Here is a 20,275-nt window from a genome sequence, read left to right as displayed (position 1 = left end):
TGTGTTCCTTGTTCTTCATGATGCTCTCTGCGCTTTTAACGGACCTCTGAGACTATCACAGTGCAGGTGCATTTATACGGAGACTTGATTACACACAGGTGGATTGTATTTATCATCATTAGTCATTTAGGTCAACATTGGATCATTCAGAGATCCTCACTGAACTTCTGGAGAGAGTTTGCTGCACTGAAAGTAAAGGGGCTGAATAATTTTGCACGCCCAATTTTTCAGTTTTTGATTTGTTAAAAAAGTTTGAAATATCCAATAAATGTCGTTCCACTTCATGATTGTGTCCCACTTGTTGTTGATTCTTCACAAAAGAATACAGTTTTATATCTTTATGTTTGAAGCCTGAAATGTGGCAAAAGGTCGCAAAGTTCAAGGGGGCCGAATACTTTCGCAAGGCACTGTACATATCTACCTCTATTACTCCAGTATCCCTGCACATTGTAAATAAGAGTGTCTCAGTATGGGTTTGGTTGTGTCAGTGCAGTGCGAGCTTTCATACCTCTCCCAATGCTCCCTCCCTTTCTCCATCCACCACTCTTTTCGCTGTTTTATTTTTTTATATATTTTTTTCACCCCTTTTTTCATGGTATCCAATTGGTAGTTACAGTCTTCTCTCGTCGCTGCAACTCCCGTATGGACTCGGGATAGGCGAAGGTCAAGAGCCACGCGTCCATGCGTCCTTGAAACACAACCCAACCAAGCTGCATTGCTTCTTGACACAATGCACATCCAACCCGGAAGCCAGCCACACCAATGTGTCTTAGGAAACACCATACACCTGATGACTGTGTCAACGTGCACTGCGCCCGGCTCGCCACAGGAGTCGCTAGTGCGCGATGAGACAAGGATATCCCTGCCGGCCAAACCATCCCTAACCCAGACGAAGCTGGGCCAATTGTGCGCCGCATCATGAGCCTCCCGGTTGCGGCCGGCTGCGACAGAGCCTGGGCTCGAATCCAGAGTCTCTAGTGGCACAGCCTTAGACCACTGCGCCACTCGAGAGGCCTCTTTGCAGTGTTTCTATTGCTCACCTTCCCCATCTCCTTTCTCTCTCGCTCCACTCGATTACACAGCTATTCCCTCCCTGGGTGTTACTCCTTAAGTATTATTTTTCACACCCTTTGCCCTCTCTCTCTACCCCCTGTCCCTCCCTTCCTGGCTTACCTTCTTTCTCCAGACTCCTCCCAGATCTCTCCCTGCCAGTTATGTAACAGTTGGAATGGTAGCAGCCGCTCGGCCCCAGTGCTCCATAAGCCCGATTCTTCATCCTGCTCGTTCTCCCCCACCTCCTCCTCAAGGCTAGAGTTCACCCAAACACCATGACACAGCTGGCTGCCTGTAGCACCCCCTCAGAGGATAATAATAATAATAATAATATATGCCATTTAGCAGACGCTTTTATCCAAAGCGACTTACAGTCATGTGTGCATACATACTACGTATGGGTGGTCCCGGGGATCGAACCCACTACCCTGGCGTTACAAGCGCCATGCTCTACCAACTGAGCTACAGAAGGACCACAGGATGACAGCTACAGTCTGCTCCACGAACGCATACACACACTACAAACAGAAATTTAACTCACGAGCTAGCTAATAGTCTTCCTTCCATTGAAAATGACTGGCGATGGTAGCTAGGTCGTTGATACTGTCGGCAAATGTGGATAACCCTTGGTTATTCATAAATAGAGCAGGTGTCTGTGCATGTCTGGACGTATGTGTGTGCATGTGAGAGAGAGAGAAAAAAAGGGGAGACAGTGGCAAGAGTGGCACCAACTGGTTACTGTATAGTCTAGTCGCTCTAGTCTACTGCCTCAGCCTGGCCGCACTAATCTACTGACTCAGCCTGGCCGCACTAGTCTACTGCCTCAGCCTGGCCGCACTAGTCTACTGCCTCAGCCTGGCCGCACTAGTCTACTGCCTCAGCCTGGCCGCACTAGTCTACTGCCTCAGCCTGGCCGCACTAGTCTACTGCCTCAGCCTGGCCGCACTAGCCTACTGCCTCAGCCTGGCCGCACTAGCCTACTGCCTCAGCCTGGCCGCACTAGCCTACTGCCTCAGCCTGGCCGCACTAGCCTACTGCCTCAGCCTGGCCGCACTAGCCTACTGCCTCAGCCTGGCCGCACTAGCCTACTGCCTCAGCCTGGCCGCACTAGCCTACTGCCTCAGCCTGGCCGCACTAGCCTACTGCCTCAGCCTGGCCGCACTAGCCTACTGCCTCAGCCTGGCCGCACTAGCCTACTGCCTCAGCCTGGCCGCACTAGCCTACTGCCTCAGCCTGGCCGCACTAGCCTACTGCCTCAGCCTGGCCGCACTTGTCTACTGCCTCAGCCTGGCCGCACTAGCCTACTGCCTCAGCCTGGCCGCACTAGCCTACTGCCTCAGCCTGGCCGCACTAGCCTACTGCCTCAGCCTGGCCGCACTAGCCTACTGCCTCAGCCTGGCCGCACTAGCCTACTGCCTCAGCCTGGCCGCACTAGCCTACTGCCTCAGCCTGGCCGCACTAGTCTACTGCCTCAGCCTGGCCACACTAGTCTACTGCCTCAGCCTGGCCGCACTAGTCTACTGCCTCAGCCTGGCCGCACTAGTCTACTGGAAACAGCCTGGCCGCACTAGTCTACGGGAAACAGCCTGGCCGCACTAGTCTACGGGAAACAGCCTGGCCGCACTAGTCTACGGGAAACAGCCTGGCCGCACTAGTCTACGGGAAACAGCCTGGCCGCACTAGTCTACTGTAAACAGCCTGGCCGCACTAGTCTACTGGAAACAGCCTGGCCGCACTAGTCTACGGGAAACAGCCTGGCCGCACTAGTCTACTGGAAACAGCCTGGCCGCACTAGTCTACGGGAAACAGCCTGGCCGCACTAGTCTACTGTAAACAGCCTGGCCGCACTAGTCTACGGGAAACAGCCTGGCCGCACTAGTCTACTGGAAACAGCCTGGCCGCACTAGTCTACGGGAAACAGCCTGGCCGCACTAGTCTACGGGAAACAGCCTGGCCGCACTAGTCTACTGGAAACAGCCCGGCCGCGCACCGTTCTACTGGAAACAGTCTGGCCGCGCACCGGTCTACTGGAAACAGCCTGGCCGTGCACCGGTCTACTGGAAACAGCCTGGCCGTGCACAAACAGCATGGCCACGCACCGGTCTACTGGAAACAGCCTGGCCACGCACCGGTCTACTGGAAACAGCATGGCCACGCACCGGTCTACTGGAAACAGCCTGGCCACGCACCGGTCTACTGGAAACAGCCTGGCCACGCACCGGTCTACTGGAAACAGCCTGGCCGCGCACCTGTCTACTGGAAACAGCCTGGCCGCGCACCAGTCTACTGGAAACAGCCTGGCCACTCACCGGTCTACTGGAAACAGCCTGGCCACGCACCGGTCTACTGGAAACAGCATGGACGACAGCCTGGCCACGCACCGGTCTACTGGAAACAGCCTGGCCACTCACCGGTCTACTGGAAACAGCCTGGCCACGCACCGGTCTACTGGAAACAGTCTGGACGACAGCCTGGCCGCGCACCAGTCTACTGGAAACAGCCTGGCCACTCACCGGTCTACTGGAAACAGCCTGGCCACGCACCGGTCTACTGGAAACAGCATGGACGACAGCCTGGCCACGCACCGGTCTACTGGAAACAGCCTGGCCACTCACCGGTCTACTGGAAACAGCCTGGCCACGCACCGGTCTACTGGAAACAGCCTGGCCACGCACCGGTCTACTGGAAACAGTCTGGACGACAGCCTGGCCGCGCACCAGTCTACTGGAAACAGCCTGGCCACTCACCGGTCTACTGGAAACAGCCTGACCACGCACCGGTCTACTGGAAACAGTCTGGACGACAGCCTGGCCGCGCACCAGTCTCCCGGAAACAGCCTGGCCGCGCACCGGTCTCCCGGAAACAGCCTGGCCGCGCACCGGTCTACCGGAAACAGCCTGGCCGCGCACCGGTCTACCGGAAACAGCCTGGCCGCGCACCGGTCTACCGGAAACAGCCTGGCCGCGCACCGGTCTACCGGAAACAGCCTGGCCGCGCACCGGTCTACCGGAAACAGCCTGGCCGCGCACCGGTCTACCGGAAACAGCCTGGCCGCGCACCGGTCTACCGGAAACAGCCTGGCCGCGCACCGGTCTACCGGAAACAGCCTGGCCGCGCACCGGTCTACCGGAAACAGCCTGGCCGCGCACCGGTCTACCGGAAACAGCCTGGCCGCACTAGTCTACGGGAAACAGCCTGGCCGCACTAGTCTACTGGAAACAGCCTGGCCGCACTAGTCTACGGGAAACAGCCTGGCCGCACTAGTCTACTGTAAACAGCCTGGCCGCACTAGTCTACGGGAAACAGCCTGGCCGCACTAGTCTACTGGAAACAGCCTGGCCGCACTAGTCTACGGGAAACAGCCTGGCCGCACTAGTCTACGGGAAACAGCCTGGCCGCACTAGTCTACTGGAAACAGCCCGGCCGCGCACCGTTCTACTGGAAACAGTCTGGCCGCGCACCGGTCTACTGGAAACAGCCTGGCCGTGCACCGGTCTACTGGAAACAGCATGGCCACGCACCGGTCTACTGGAAACAGCCTGGCCACGCACCGGTCTACTGGAAACAGCATGGCCACGCACCGGTCTACTGGAAACAGCCTGGCCACGCACCGGTCTACTGGAAACAGCCTGGCCACGCACCGGTCTACTGGAAACAGCCTGGCCGCGCACCTGTCTACTGGAAACAGCCTGGCCGCGCACCAGTCTACTGGAAACAGCCTGGCCACTCACCGGTCTACTGGAAACAGCCTGGCCACGCACCGGTCTACTGGAAACAGCATGGACGACAGCCTGGCCACGCACCGGTCTACTGGAAACAGCCTGGCCACTCACCGGTCTACTGGAAACAGCCTGGCCACGCACCGGTCTACTGGAAACAGTCTGGACGACAGCCTGGCCGCGCACCAGTCTACTGGAAACAGCCTGGCCACTCACCGGTCTACTGGAAACAGCCTGGCCACGCACCGGTCTACTGGAAACAGCATGGACGACAGCCTGGCCACGCAGCTACTGGAAACAGCCTGGCCACTCACCGGTCTACTGGAAACAGCCTGGCCACTCACCGGTCTACTGGAAACAGCCTGGCCACGCACCGGTCTACTGGAAACAGTCTGGCGACAGCCTGGCACCGGTCTACTGGAAACAGTGGCCACTCACCGGTCTACTGGAAACAGCCTGACCACGCACCGGTCTACTGGAAACAGCATGGACCAGCCTCTCTACTGGAAACAGCCTGGCCACTCACCGGTCTACTGGAAACAGCCTGACCACGCACCGGTCTACTGGAAACAGTCTGGACGACAGCCTGGCCGCGCACCAGTCTACTGGAAACAGCCTGGCCACTCACCGGTCTACTGAAACAGCCTGGCCACGCACGCTACTGGAAACAGCATGGACCAGCCTGGCCACGCACCGGTCTACTGGAAACAGCCTGGCCACTCACCGGTCTACTGGAAACAGCCTGGCCACGCACCGGTCTACTGGAAACAGCCTGGCCACGCACCGGTCTACTGGAAACAGTCTGGACGCACATCTGGACTGGAAACAGTCTGGACTGGCTGCGCACCAGTCTACTGAAACAGCCTGGCCACTCACGGTCTACCGGAAACAGCCTGACCACGCACCGGTCTACTGGAAACAGCCTGGCGACAGCCTGCACCAGTCTCCCGGAAACAGCCTGGCCGCGCACCGGTCTCCCGGAAACAGCAGCCTCTCCGGAAACAGCCTGGCGCACCGGTCTACCGGAAACAGCCTGGCCGCGCACCGGTCTACCGGAAACAGCCTGGCCGCGCACCGGTCTACCGGAAACAGCCTGGCCGCGCACCGGTCTACCGGAAACAGCCTGGCCGCGCACCGGTCTACCGGAAACAGCCTGGCCGCGCACCGGTCTACCGGAAACAGCCTGGCCGCGCACCGGTCTGCCGGAAACAGCCAGGCCGCTGCGGTCTGCCGGAAACAGCCAGGCCGCTGCGGTCTGCCGGAAACAGCCAGGCCGCTGCGGTCTGCCGGAAACAGCCAGGCCGCTGCGGTCTGCCGGAAACAGCCAGGCCGCTGCGGTCTGCCGGAAACAGCCAGGCCGCTGCGGTCTGCCGTAAACAGCCAGGCCGCTGTGGTCTGCCGTAAACAGCCAGGCCGCTGTGGTCTGCCGTAAACAGCCAGGCCGCTGTGGTCTGCCGCAAACAGCCAGGCCGCTGTGGTCTGCCGTAAACAGCCAGGCCGCTGTGGTCTGCCGTAAACAGCCAGGCCGCTGTGGTCTGCCGTAAACAGCCAGGCCAGGCCCAGGCCGCTGTGGTCTGCCGTAAACAGCCAGGCCGCTGTGGTCTGCCGTAAACAGCCAGGCCGCTGTGGTCTGCCGTAAACAGCCAGGCCGCTGTGGTCTGCCGTAAACAGCCAGGCCGCTGTGGTCTGCCGTAAACAGCCAGGCCGCTGTGGTCTGCCGTAAACAGCCAGGCCGCTGTGGTCTGCCGTAAACAGCCAGGCCGCTGTGGTCTGCCGTAAACAGCCAGGCCGCTGTGGTCTGCCGTGTGGTCTGCCGTAACAGCCAGGCCGCTGTGGTCTGCCGTAAACAGCCAGGCCGCTGTGGTCTGCCGTAAACAGCCAGGCCGCTGTGGTCTGCCGTAAACAGCCAGGCCGCTGTGGTCTGCCGTAAACAGCCAGGCCGCTGTGGTCTGCCGTAAACAGCCAGGCCGCTGTGGTCTGTGGTGTGGTCTGTAAACAGCCAGGCCGCTGTGGTCTGCCGTAAACAGCCAGGCCGCTGTGGTCTGCCGTAAACAGCCAGGCCGCTGTGGTCTGCCGTAAACAGCCAGGCCGCTGTGGTCTGCCGTAAACAGCCAGGCCGCTGTGGTCTGCCGTAAACAGCCAGGCCGCTGTGGTCTGCTGTAAACAGCCTGGCTGCTGTGGTCTACTGTAAACAGCCTGGCTGCTGTGGTCTACTGTAAACAGCCTGGCTGCTGTGGTCTACTGTAAACAGCCTGACTGCACTGGTCTACTGTAAATCACCTTGGCTGTACTGGTCTACTGTAAACAGGTCCAGGGGAGAGGCATGGGCACCCAGCTACAGTCTCCTATGTTATTAAACTGCCCCGGGCTTCTGACACACAGACCGACATTGACACACACAAAGAGCTATAGGAACAAACATTTCTAAATGCATCCATCACAACAGGCCTAATGGGTAGCTCTCGGCACTATGGGAGTATGTCTGGGGATGGGTGACTCTACTGCTTCACTGCCTTGTAAACAAGACATGCATCCTTCTCTGTCCTACTTCCTCTCTCCATCTCTTTCTCTCCCTTTCTGTCTCTTTCTTTCTGTCTCTCTCTAATGCCTTCCCTCTTCCTCTTTGGTCAAGCCATATCCCCAGGCTTGACAATGTCTTAGCCAATGGCAATGTCTCGCCATGTCCTTCCATTATCAATAGCTTCCATAGCTTCTGTTAGGAGCCTGAATAAACCAGACAGCCTTTCTTACACAATGGACATTACTAACAGTGTTTCATAAGCTCCAAGTGCACGTCACATGACCAAAACATCACCTGGGACTACCACTAACTCCTAAGGCATATGTAAACACCAGAGACACTTGAACACAGGGCTGTGCACAGCCTTTTCAGGGGGAAGGTGCTCAAAATGACAAGCATTACACTCACAACATGTACCAGTAAACCAACCACCCTCAAGAACACTTTTACTTTGGACTGCAGGATAAGTGTCACTCCTGTGTCACTCCTCTCAGCTCAGGCATCTGCTCCGTCTCAGACCCTGGCATTAGGCACGGCTCTGCCTGTCTGCCACACACTGCCCCAACTGCGTCGGTCTCATCTCTCTCTCTCCAAATCAAAAGGTCATATGTTTACATTGCCAAAGCAAATGGAATAGGCAATAAACAAAAGGTAAATAAACAAGGAAACATTAGTGAACATTACACTTACAAAAGTTAAAAGAATAGACATTTTACATGATATACTATTCGCTATGTACAGTGTTGTAACAATGTGCAAGTAGTTGAAGTACGAAAGGGAAGATAAATATTGGTGGTATTTACAATTTGTTTGTGCTCCACTGGTTGCCCTTTTCTCATGGCAACGGGCCACATGTCTTGCTGCTGTGACGGCATAATGTGGTATTTTGCCTAACAGATATGAGAGTTTATCGATGTTTGATTTGTTTTCTAATTCTTTGCGGGTCTCTGATCTGTTGGAAATATATATGTGTCTCTAATGTGGTCTCTCTCTCTCTCTCTCTCTCTCTCTCTCTCTCTCTCTCTCTCTCTCTCTCTCTCTCTCTCTCTCTCTCTCTCTCTCTCTCTCTCTCTCTCTCTCTCTCTCTCTCTCTCTCTCTCTCTCTCTCTCTCTCAATGCAGCATGTTATCTGCTAACTTCTAACAGACAAAACAGGCCCTGGTCACTATAATGGCTTGCTTGGCCCTGTATCCATATGATAAGATATATAATGTAGATATACGATAAAGCTGGACATTCAACGAGAGCAGCAGCATAGTTTTTTGGTTGTTAAATCCTACTTCCTGAGTGCAGGGCCGAAGCAGATGCAGTGTTGTGTTTATTACACATGTATAACGTATTTGGGGAAGATAATTCCTCTTGTTCTCCCTAATAAAAAGTAACCTTTCCTCACAAGGCATTGGTTTTGGTCAACAGATAACATGCCAAAGGATGTTTCTAACAGCATAATTGGCAGACTGCAATTCGTGATTTGGAGTACTGACTGACTGAATCACTGACAGAGTGGTGCAGCAACCTTGCGTAACCTAACCATCTTAATGATTGGGATCACTATTACAGGCCGTCGGTGTCAAATCAACAATCAACAAATCAATCTGCTATTCAGCTTTTCTTCTATGAAAGACTGCATTTTGAAACATTGCAGGAAGCAGAAAGCTGCTGGAGACTATAACATACTATTAAATTGGCATCAATGGAAGGTGTTTTGTGTGATTGCTGATGCGCGACCATTCATAACCAAGCATCAGATTATTAATATTCTCTACAGTATGAGACCCAATATATTGTTCACTGGTAGGAGACCTGCAGGCAACTGATGCATAAGCATTTTCATTGCTGACAAGATATATCCCCAAAATACACACTAGATTACTCGAAAACAAACGTGAAATTAGTTAAAATTGTGAGACAAACCACGTTAATGTGGAGATAAGGGTAAGTGGGTACACCCCAAACAGGTGCAATAGTCTTGCGTAAACAGACCAAGCCCATTGCTGCACCACAAACGAAAGCAAGCAGCTTCCGAGCAGCAGGACCCGTGTGCAGAAAAAAATATCTAGCATCATTATTGCTTGTTACATTGTCATTGTAGTCTATTGTTGACAGCTCTACATTTTGGGAAACAATAAGGCAGTGAGTTGTAATCACAACCCCCTAATGCAAAAAAACAGAAACAAAAAGTAAACACGTGACCATTACGCCTGCAACACTGTTGCGCTGTCATTTTTCCCTACCTTCCGACTGTTCCAGTACTGACCCACATGTCGGTCCGCCCGTCACATTAACCGGGCGCGAGAAACGAGCGGGGTGGAGGAAAGAAGAGGCTGCCTCCTCGAGAGCCTTGGCTTGAGAGAACTAGCTAAGTAGAGCTAATGTTGCATAAAAACTCAGCGCAAAAACAAAGATAGCATTTTCCTTCCTTTCACTTCAGATTGCTCACTGACTAATTTAGCATCTAGCTAAAGCAGTAAGTAAGTCTGTACTTTTGCTTAAAGTGCTCTTCTTTGGTAAAATATAAACCATAACTCTATCTCCCCTGTGAGCTAGGCGTCTATTAGTTAATGTCTCTCCAGCTGATTTCTTCAAAGGCACGCCCCTTTGGTGTGCGTCATGATGTCTTGGCGACGGGGAGCCAATGGTAAGGACTCGTGCTCTTCCTGTTACCGCCCTAAAGCAGTTTCCCCGCCCGTTAACAACCAAAAAGGAATTACGCCGATACTAAAATGTATACCAAACAAAAAACATTGATTTGAAAGTTTAACAAACCATAGAACTCTATGCACAATGACTACTTTTCACCATTTCCCCTGAACATTTTACAAGAACACATCTGCAGGAATAACTGTGCAGATACAACGTTCGATAACAGAATAAAACTGAGTGAGATTTTACCATAATACCAAATTCAGCATCTGCACAGTTTTTTCCCAGTAAATGTTTTTTTTTGTTGTCTCAGTGTAATTCTGTTATCATGAAATTGCCCATTATCAACAGCATTGTCACAAGTGTATTTTGGCACAAACTGTAGATGAAACAAGTGGAACATCTATTTATGATTTTCAAATATTATACAAAGTATAATACACAGTTCTTGATGTCATATGATTTTATCTCTTATTGAAGAAAGCTAACCAAAGACTATATGGCCCTTCACTTCCAAAACATGACTATGGTACTTCACTCCCCAAAAACATTTCAAATTCAGGTAAAATATTTGCCAAACAGATCACTGTGAGATGGTTGTCACTAGTTACCAGAACCGAAAAGTCCAAACTAGCTCAATTGTAAAAATGCCTGATTATTTTTTTGTTGTTGTCTTTTTGGTCTTAATTTAAGGTTAGGGTTAGGCAGTGTGGTTAAGGTAAAGGTTAGGTTTAAATACATAATTTTGACTTTGTGGCATTTTGACTTAATCTATTTTGACTTAATCAATTTTACAGCCTGAATGTAAAATTGGTTAAATTGAAATTGTGTGTCACTGGCTTACACACAATACCACATAATGTCAAAGTGGAATTATGTTTTAAGAAATGTTTATAAATTCATTCAAAATAAAGAGCTGAAATGTCTAGAGTCAATAAGTATTCAACCCCTTTGTTATGACAAGCCTAAATAAGTTCAGGAGTAGAAAATGTGCTTAACAAGTCACATGATAAGTTGAATGTACTCACTCTGTGTGCAGTAAGTATTTAATATACATTTTGAAGAACCTAACATGGTCCACACTCACCCGCACAGTCGTGAAGAGGGCAAGGCAGTGCCTCTTCCCCCTCAGGATGCTGAAAAGATTTGGCATGGGCCCCTCAAAACGTTCTACAGATGCACCATCGAGAGCATCTTGACTAGCTGCATCACCACATGGTCTGGCAAATGCAACGCCCTTGACCAAAAAGCGCTACAGCGGGTGGTGTGGACAGCCCAGTACATCATTGGGGCCGAGCTCCCTGCCATCCAGGAACTCTATATCAGAATATCTATATCAGAGGAAGCCCCGAAAACTGACCAACTCAGACAGCTTCTACCCTCAAGCCATACATACGACTGCCAAATAGCCAGACTGCTAAATAGTCAATTAATGGTACCCAAACTGTCTGCACTGACTATCTTGCACTGACCCTATGCACACTCACTAGACTATACATACACACACTCACTAGACTATACATACACACACTCACTAACTAGACTACATATCCACACCATACACACACTCACTAACTAGACTACATATACACACCATACACACACTCACTAACTAGACTACATATACACACCATACACACACTCACTCACGCACACTACATTGACACTCACACACATTCACTACACTACATACGCACACCCACACCCACCCACACCCACACCCACACCCACACCCACACACACACACACACACACACACACACACACACACACACACACACACACACACACACACACACAACTTTCTGCTGCTATTCTGTTCTTTATTTTACTCTTATTATTATCTATCCTGATGCCTAGTCACTTTACCCTGCCTTCATGTACATATCTACCTCAAATACCTCGTACCTCTCCACATTGATCTGGTACTGCTACTCCCTGTATATAGCTCCATTCTTGTGTATTTTATTTTATTCCTCGTGTTACTATTTATTTTATTTTTAAACTCTGCATTGTTGGGAAGGGCTCGTAAGCAATCATTTCATAGTAATGTCTACAACAGTTGTATTCGGCATATGTGACAAATAAAATTTGATTTGATTTGAATGACTACGTCATCTCTGTAACCCACACATACAGATAATTGTAAGGTCCCTCAGTCGAGCAACGCATTTTAAACACAAATCCAACCACAAAGACTAGGGAGGTCTGTTCAACGTTTTGTATCAAGACTGCCCAAATGTGCCTAATTGGTTTCTTAATAACTTTTCAAGTTCATAACTGTGCACTCTTCTCAAACAATAGCATGGTATTATGTCACTGTCATAACTACTGTAAATTGGACAGCACAGTTAGATTAACAAGAATTGAAGTTTTCTGCCCATATCAGATATGTCTATGTCCTGGGAAATCTTCTTGTTACTTACAACCTCATGCTAATTGCATTAGCCCATGTTAGCGCAACCGTCCCACCAAAACAGTTACAGAGTTTAATGTCTGTGATGGGAGAAAACTAAGGATGGATCAACAACATTGTAGTAACAACACAATACTAAACTAAATTACAGAGCGAAAAGAAGGAAGCCTGTATAGAATAAAAATATTCCAAAACATACATCCTGCTTGTAATAAGGCACTAAAGTACAACTGCAATAAATGTGCCAAAGAAATTAACCTCAATACAAAGTGTTATGTTTGGGGCATCACTGAGTACCACTCTTCATATTTTCAAGCATGTTATGGGTATGCTTGTCATCAGCAAAGACTAGGGAGTTTTGTAGGATAAAAATACATAGAATAGAGCTAAGCACAGGCAAAATCCTAGAGGAACACTTGGTTCAGTCTGCTTTCCAACAGACACTGGAAGACAAATTCACCTTTCGGTAAGACAATAACCTAAAACACACCCCAAATCTACACTGGCGTTGTTTACCAAGACGACATTGAAGGTTTCTGAGTGGCCAAGTTACAATTTTGTCTTAAATCGATTTGAAAAACTATGTCAAGACTCGAAAATGTCTGTATAGCAATGATCAACAACCAACTTGACCGAGTTTGAATTCTTTCATAACAATGTGCAAAGATCAGGTGGGAAAAGCTCTTAGAGACGTACTTAGCAAGACAAAGATGATTCTAACATGTATTGACTCTGGGGTGTGAATACTTGTGTAAATGAGATATTTCTGTATTTTACTTCCAATAAATTAGCAACATTATTATTATTATTTTTTACATTTCATTTTGTCATTATAGGGTATTGTGTGGAATTCAGGCTGTAACACAACGAAATGTGGAATAATCCAAGCAGAATGAATATTTTCTGAAGGCACTGTATGTGAGATCATTGGCATGGCAACGTGCTACCACACACAGCAACACCAACAGTCATGTGCTCAGCCACCCCTGTAAATACAGGAGCACAGAGATGGCACTGTAGATGAGAAAGGTAAGCCTCCCCCAGCTGTATAATAAACTAGCCATTATTTTTCATGATCGGAACGTCTGGGAATTCAGTGCCTGGAACGTTAAGCTATGCCACAGGGGATTAAGTGCCACTGTGTTGCCAAGAATAAACATTTATTTAACGTAACGCATGACTTTATATTTTCATTATAAGGGCATAGATTTAACACTTAAAGCTGGAATCCTTCATTGAAACAATAACAAAGCGACACCCTGCCTGTGTTTTGGTAAAAAGCTGAGAAATGTAACCACTCTCAAATTCAAAGCATCCATGATTTCAAAATGATACTTTTAGCCATGTGTTGAGGCTATACCGTGTTTGTTTACATTAACTTTGTTTACAAACATTGGAGTATAACAAGTTGAATTGAGCTCATGAGGCATTTATAAGTTATATTCTTCAAGAATCAATGGGTATATATCATTAAGTTATAAGTCCAAAAATTGATGTAGCAACTAAAGATTCTAGCTTTAAAGGTAGAGTCAGCGTTATGACGTAGATGCAGAAAGTAAATAGCATAGTGGGTCAATTTCTGCAACAACTAAGAGTGTTGAAGCACGAGGCTCAAGTTCTCCACTGTTTTGGTCCAGTGGCTACCACGTTGTAGAAGTGTGAAGCAAACCTGTGCACACACGCCGATACTGTGTGTGACTCTCACTCATCACAATATCTGCAGTGCTGCACGTGGGAAAGTCATTTCACTGAGTTTACCTTTGACTACTCCATGCATGGTGACCAGACAATGTGTCCTGTAGGATGTTTCTTTAAATTGTAATTACTTCGCCACTATTGGCCTATTTATTGCCTTACCTCCTTAATTCATTTGAACAAACTGTATACAGATTTTCTATTGTGTTATTGACTGTACGTTTGTTTATCCCATGTGTAACTCTGTGTTGTTGTTTTGGTCGCACTGCTTTGCTTTATCTTGGACAGGTCGCAGTTGTAATTGATAACTTGTTCTCAACTGGCCTACCTGGTTAAATAAAGGTGAAATAAAAAATATATATTTTGGCATCACAGGTGATGGCTCACTCCTTAGCCTTTGGCCTATGCGCCCAATATTTACAATGTTCTCATCTGATGCACAAAAAATCCTCTGGATTAAAATGTTGTCATTAAAAGGTGGGAATTAGGACCAACATTTAAATGCTACCCAAAAATACCCTCTACTGATTGTATAAGGGAAGAAGACTGACATCTCCTGGTGGACCTAGGTACTGCATGTTCCAAAAGAACGTAGGAGGAAAACATGTTTTGGTGCTGACAGGTCGTTCTGTCATTCTGTAGTGAAAGGCTGTTACTGCTCGGGAACAGCTTAGCTTACGCCCCCTGTTCCCACAGTCTTGTCAATGCAGTCACTCAGCCCTGTCCGTCAGCCGACACACACACATACACACGCACAGACTCACACACAAACCTGCACACGAGTGTACGCACGCACGCACGCTCACACACACACACACACAGCCCTCACCAGACACACACACGGATTCACTCAAATGGACGCACGCACACACACACACACACACACACACACACACACACACACACACACACACACACACACACACACACACACACACACACACACACACACACACACACACACACACACACACACACACACACACCCTGAGAAAGCGCTGCCCCCTTGCCCCCTCTGGCATGGCACAAATGGAATGTCATGAATGATGGGATTGGAATGCTGCATAAAACGGGGGTCATGGTCTTACATTGAGGGCTATAACATTAGAAGAGGCAGTGCTTGTTAAGAAGGTGCCTTGTGACAGAACTCTCAAGTGGCTTCCTTGTTCCTGTTGCAAGAAGCACTGGGCTTGTATCAGTGTTTTATTACTATGTTATTGAAATTGTATTACACATTGTTATTAAATGTGTTTGGAAATCTCTCTTTGCTGCTGTACTGTCATGAACTGTGGGTTGAGAATGATCCTTGCTGGTGTACTGTCATGAACTGTGGGTTGAGAATGATCCTTGCTGGTGTACTGTCATGAACTGTGGGTTGAGAATGATCCTTGCTGGTGTACTGTCATGAACTGTGGGTTGAGAATGATCCATGCTGGTGTACTGTAATGAACTGTGGGTTGAGAATGATCCTTGCTGGTGTACTGTCATGAACTGTGGGTTGAGAATGATCCTTGCTGGTGTACTGTCATGAACTGTGGGTTGAGAATGATCCTTGCTGGTGTACTGTCATGAACTGTGGGTTGAGAATGATCCTTGCTGGTGTACTGTCATGAACTGTGGTTTGAGAATGATCCTTGCTGGTGTACTGTCATGAACTGTGGGTTGAGAATGATCCTTGCTGGTGTACTGTCATGAACTGTGGGTTGAGAATGATCCATGCTGGTGTACTGTAATGAACTGTGGGTTGAGAATGATCCTTGCTGGTGTACTGTCATGAACTGTGGGTTGAGAATGATCCTTACTGGTGTACTGTCATGAACTGTGGGTTGAGAATGATCCTTGCTGGTGTACTGTCATGAACTGTGGGTTGAGAATGATCCTTGTTAGTGTACTGTCATGAACTGTGGGTTGAGAATGATCCTTGCTGGTGTTCTGTCATGAACTGTGGGTTGAGAATGATCCTTGCTGGTGTACTGTCATGAACTGTGGGTTGAGAATGATCCTTGCTGGTGTACGTTCATGAACTGTGGGTTGAGAATGATCCTTGCTGGTGTACTGTCATGAACTGTGGGTTGACAATGATCCTTGCTGGAGTACTGTCATGAACTGTGGGTTGAGAATAATTGAGGCCATAGATTAAGGAAGAGAGTTATCTTATCTAACCAAAGTCAATTATTTCCTAAAAATACAGAGTAACAAGTGGCCTTCATACGAACATAAGACTGGGAAATATGCTCTGCCATATTTGTTGATTTAGCTTTCTTACACACACACACACACACACACACACACACACACACACACACACACACACACACACACACACACACACACACACACACACACACACACACACACACACACACACACACACACACACACACACACACACACACACACACACACACACACACACACACACACACACACACACACACAGGCTGCTGGAGCCGTAGGGGAGCCTTGCTGGACTAGGCCACAGTCTGTCTATCTGTCTGTCTGCCTGTGTCTTCTTCCCTCTGTGCCCAGACCATGAATCCCTGCCCCTGAGAACATTCACCCAACAGCTCCCCAAGATGAGCCACATTCAGACACTGACACTACCCCCAATCCCTGTCAGTTCACCCCACTGTCCTATGTCCCATGCTTCAGTCCCAATCCCTGTCAGTTCAGTCCACTGTCCTATGTCCCATGCTTCAGTCCCAATCCCTGTCAGTTCAGTCCACTGTCCTATGTCCCGTGCTTCAGTCCCAATCCCTGTCAGTTCAGTCCACTGTCCTATGTCCCGTGCTTCAGTCCCAATCCCTGTCAGTTCAGTCCACTGTCCTATGTCCCATGCTTCAGTCCCAATCCCTGTCAGTTCAGTCCACTGTCCTATGTCCCGTGCTTCAGTCTCAATCCCTGTCAGCTCAGTCCACTGTCCTATGTCCCATGCTTCAGTCTCAATCCCTGTCAGCTCAACCCACTGTCCTATGTCCCATGCTTCAGTCTCAATCCCTGTCAGCTCAGTCCACTGTCCTATGTCCCGTGCTTCAGTCTCAATCCCTGTCAGCTCAACCCACTGTCCTATGTCCCATGCTTCAGTCCCAATCCCTGTCAGTTCAGCCCACTGTCCTATGTCCCATGCTTCATTCCCAATTCCTGTCAGTTCAAGCCACTGTCCTATGTCCCGTGCTTCAGTCCCAATCCCTGTCAGCTCAGTCCACTGTCCTATGTCCCGTGCTTCAGTCTCAATCCCTGTCAGCTCAACCCACTGTCCTATGTCCCATGCTTCAGTCCCAATCCCTGTCAGTTCACCCCACTGTCCTATGTCCCATGCTTCATTCCCAATCCCTGTCAGCTCAGTCCACTGTCCTATGTCCCGTGCTTCAGTCCCAATCCCTGTCAGCTCAGTCCACTGTCCTATGTCCCGTGCTTCAGTCCCAATCCCTGTCAGCTCAGTCCACTGTCCTATGTCCCATGCTTCAGTCCCAATCCCTGTCAGCTCAGCCCACTGTCCTATGTCCCATGCTTCAGTCCCAATCCCTGTCAGCTCAGCCCACTGTCCTATGTCCGATGCTTCAGTCCCAATCCCTGTCAGCTCAGTCCACTGTCCTATGTCCCGTGCTTCAGTCCCAATCCCTGTCAGCTCAGTCCACTGTCCTATGTCCCATGCTTCAGTCCCAATCCCTGTCAGTTCAAGCCACTGTCCTATGTCCCATGCTTCAGTCCCAATCCCTGTCAGTTCAAGCCACTGTCCTATGTCCCGTGCTTCAGTCCCAATCCCTGTCAGCTCAGTCCACTGTCCTATGTCCCGTGCTTCAGTCCCAATCCCTGTCAGCTCAGTCCACTGTCCTATGTCCCGTGCTTCAGTCCCAATCCCTGTCAGCTCAGCCCACTGTCCTATGTCCCATGCTTCAGTCCCAATCCCTGTCAGTTCAAGCCACTGTCCTATGTCCCGTGCTTCAGTCCCAATCCCTGTCAGCTCAGTCCACTGTCCTATGTCCCGTGCTTCAGTCCCAATCCCTGTCAGCTCAGTCCACTGTCCTATGTCCCATGCTTCAGTCCCAATCCCTGTCAGCTCAGCCCACTGTCCTATGTCCCATGCTTCAGTCCCAATCCCTGTCAGCTCAGCCCACTGTCCTTGAGACTTTTACTCAAGTAGAATTCTACTGGGTGGCATTCCCTTTTACTTGAGTCATTTTCTATTAAGTTATCTTTACTTTTATGCAAGTATGACAATTGGGTACTTTTTCCACTACTGGTCAAAACTCCCAGCATCTTGCACCTCCACACCCACAGAGAGCTCCCCTCAGACACCATGTGACAGCCAGAAGCCTCCACACTGATATAACTAGGTCAGTATCATAGTGGGCCATCCAACAGTCCCCCAAAATCAGGGAAGAGATAGGCTTACCACAGAGTCAACTCTCAATTTCACTCTGTCAGTGCTTGAGGAAGTTTGAAAGTCAGCAGGGAGATAGTTTTTATTTTGTTTTGCAAAGGGAAGTGGAGTTTGCTGCTTGCTTGTCCTCAGGGAAACGTAGTGGTCAAAGGTGAGGGGTGAAGATGATGCTACTGGAGGGGCAGGCGACCTTGTTGGGAAAAGTGAAGCTGGCATTCCTAAATACGCACACGCACACGCACGCGCACGCACACACACACACACACACACACACACACACACACACACACACACACACACACACACACACACACACACACACACACACACACACACACACACACACACACACACACACACACACACACACACACACACACACACACACACACACACACACACACACACACACACACACAGTTTTGTTTGTGATATCCATGTCTATGCCTTTTGCCCTACAGCTTTAAAAGTATGCACTGACAAAAGGCCTTTCTGCTGGATAAGATCATAGGCCATATTCACAAAGCGTCTCAGCATAGGAATCTTGAATTTTATTTGGATCCCCATTGGCTGATACCATTACGTCAACTAATCTTCCTGTGGTCCAACACAGAACTAAAAACACATTACAAACAATTACAGAATGACAGGGCCCCCAGTAGGAGAACTGATCTAGGATCAGTTTGGATATGGCCCTGAGCTAGACTGCTAGCTAGATGACTATAACCCTCCTGTCCATGTCAGTAGCTGTGATGAGAGGTTGTGATGAATGCAGCTATGCAGGGAATGTGAAGTGACTTAGAGGGAAGAGGATGTGTTGTGTTTAAATGCCCTGTTTCTCAGGGATGTAAAACAGGCCTCTGATGATGATGATGCCAGCAGTGAGTTTTATCAGAGCCCCCCCCCCCCCTCCACCATACCACTGAGCAGGCAGGCAGTCCTTTCACACCAGCCACAGCCCATGTACAGTCATGTGCCATCTCTGCTTTCTGCCATCACTTCTGCACCACTCCCTTACCCCCTTCAGCTAGATATGCACCGCTTAAAATTAGGGGGTGGGGGCATGGGAGGAACTCAGGGGGTGGGGGGCATGGGAGGAACTCAGGGGGCGGGGGGCATGGGTGGAACTCAGCTGTGAAACACCTCACAGTGCTCAAGTCCAAACACCTCACAGCGCTCAAGTCAAACACCTCAGTGCTCAAGTCAAAAAACACCTCACTGCGCTCAAGTCCAAACACCTCACAGTACTCAAGTCCAAACACCTCACAGTGCTCAGCTCAAACACCTCACAGTGCTCAAGTTCAAACACCTCACAGTGCTCAGCTCAAACACCTCACAGTGCTCAAGTCCAAACACCTCACAGTGCTCAGCTAAAACACCTCACAGTGCTCAAATCAAACACAATAAATTCCAGACATTGTTTTCTAGCTAAACTGTTTTTGTTTTGCTTCAGTGTTTGAAATGCCACAGCCCTGAGCGCAACACAGTTAATAAGGAGTGAGTGAGGGGTGAGGGGAGGTAGAGGCGGAGGGGTTTGAAATGCCACAGCCCTGAGCGCAACACAGTTAATAAGGAGTGAGTGAGGGGTGAGGGGAGGTAGAGGCGGAGGGGTTTGAAGTGGACGCTCTGAATTCTTGACTGCTTTGATGGAGACAAACTGCAAGGAACGATGTCTGTGGATAGCCTGCCATGTGTCTGCGTCAACCCCGAACTCACTTACACACACCATGTACTTACTGCTACAAGGGGAGTGAGGTTGCTCAGGCGTATCTTATAGGGACACATCCCCTCAGCGGGGAAAGGGACACACAGGTCAGCAGAGGTGCTCCTTACAGTGTGGCTCT

The 20,275-nt window shown here is 49.4% G+C and overlaps 1 protein-coding gene across 1 annotated transcript in view; it reads right to left on the bottom strand.

Annotated features, from left to right (window-relative positions):
• The window catches only part of rhobtb4 (Rho related BTB domain containing 4), a 40,106-nt gene extending 30,233 nt beyond the window's left edge, over positions 1–9,873 (bottom strand). Inside the window, 1 exon segment of the mRNA XM_046348017.1 lies at positions 9,528–9,873. Within this exon segment, the coding sequence (XP_046203973.1) occupies positions 9,528–9,556 (29 nt within the window). The 5' untranslated portion in view covers positions 9,557–9,873.
• Between the last annotated feature and the right edge of the window lie 10,402 nt (positions 9,874–20,275).

Source organism: Oncorhynchus gorbuscha, linkage group LG04, assembly GCF_021184085.1.
Source record: "Oncorhynchus gorbuscha isolate QuinsamMale2020 ecotype Even-year linkage group LG04, OgorEven_v1.0, whole genome shotgun sequence".
NCBI lineage: Eukaryota > Metazoa > Chordata > Actinopteri > Salmoniformes > Salmonidae > Oncorhynchus > Oncorhynchus gorbuscha.
The sequence above is the reverse complement of the archived record's forward strand: the minus strand, read 5'-3'. Positions and strand labels throughout refer to the sequence as shown.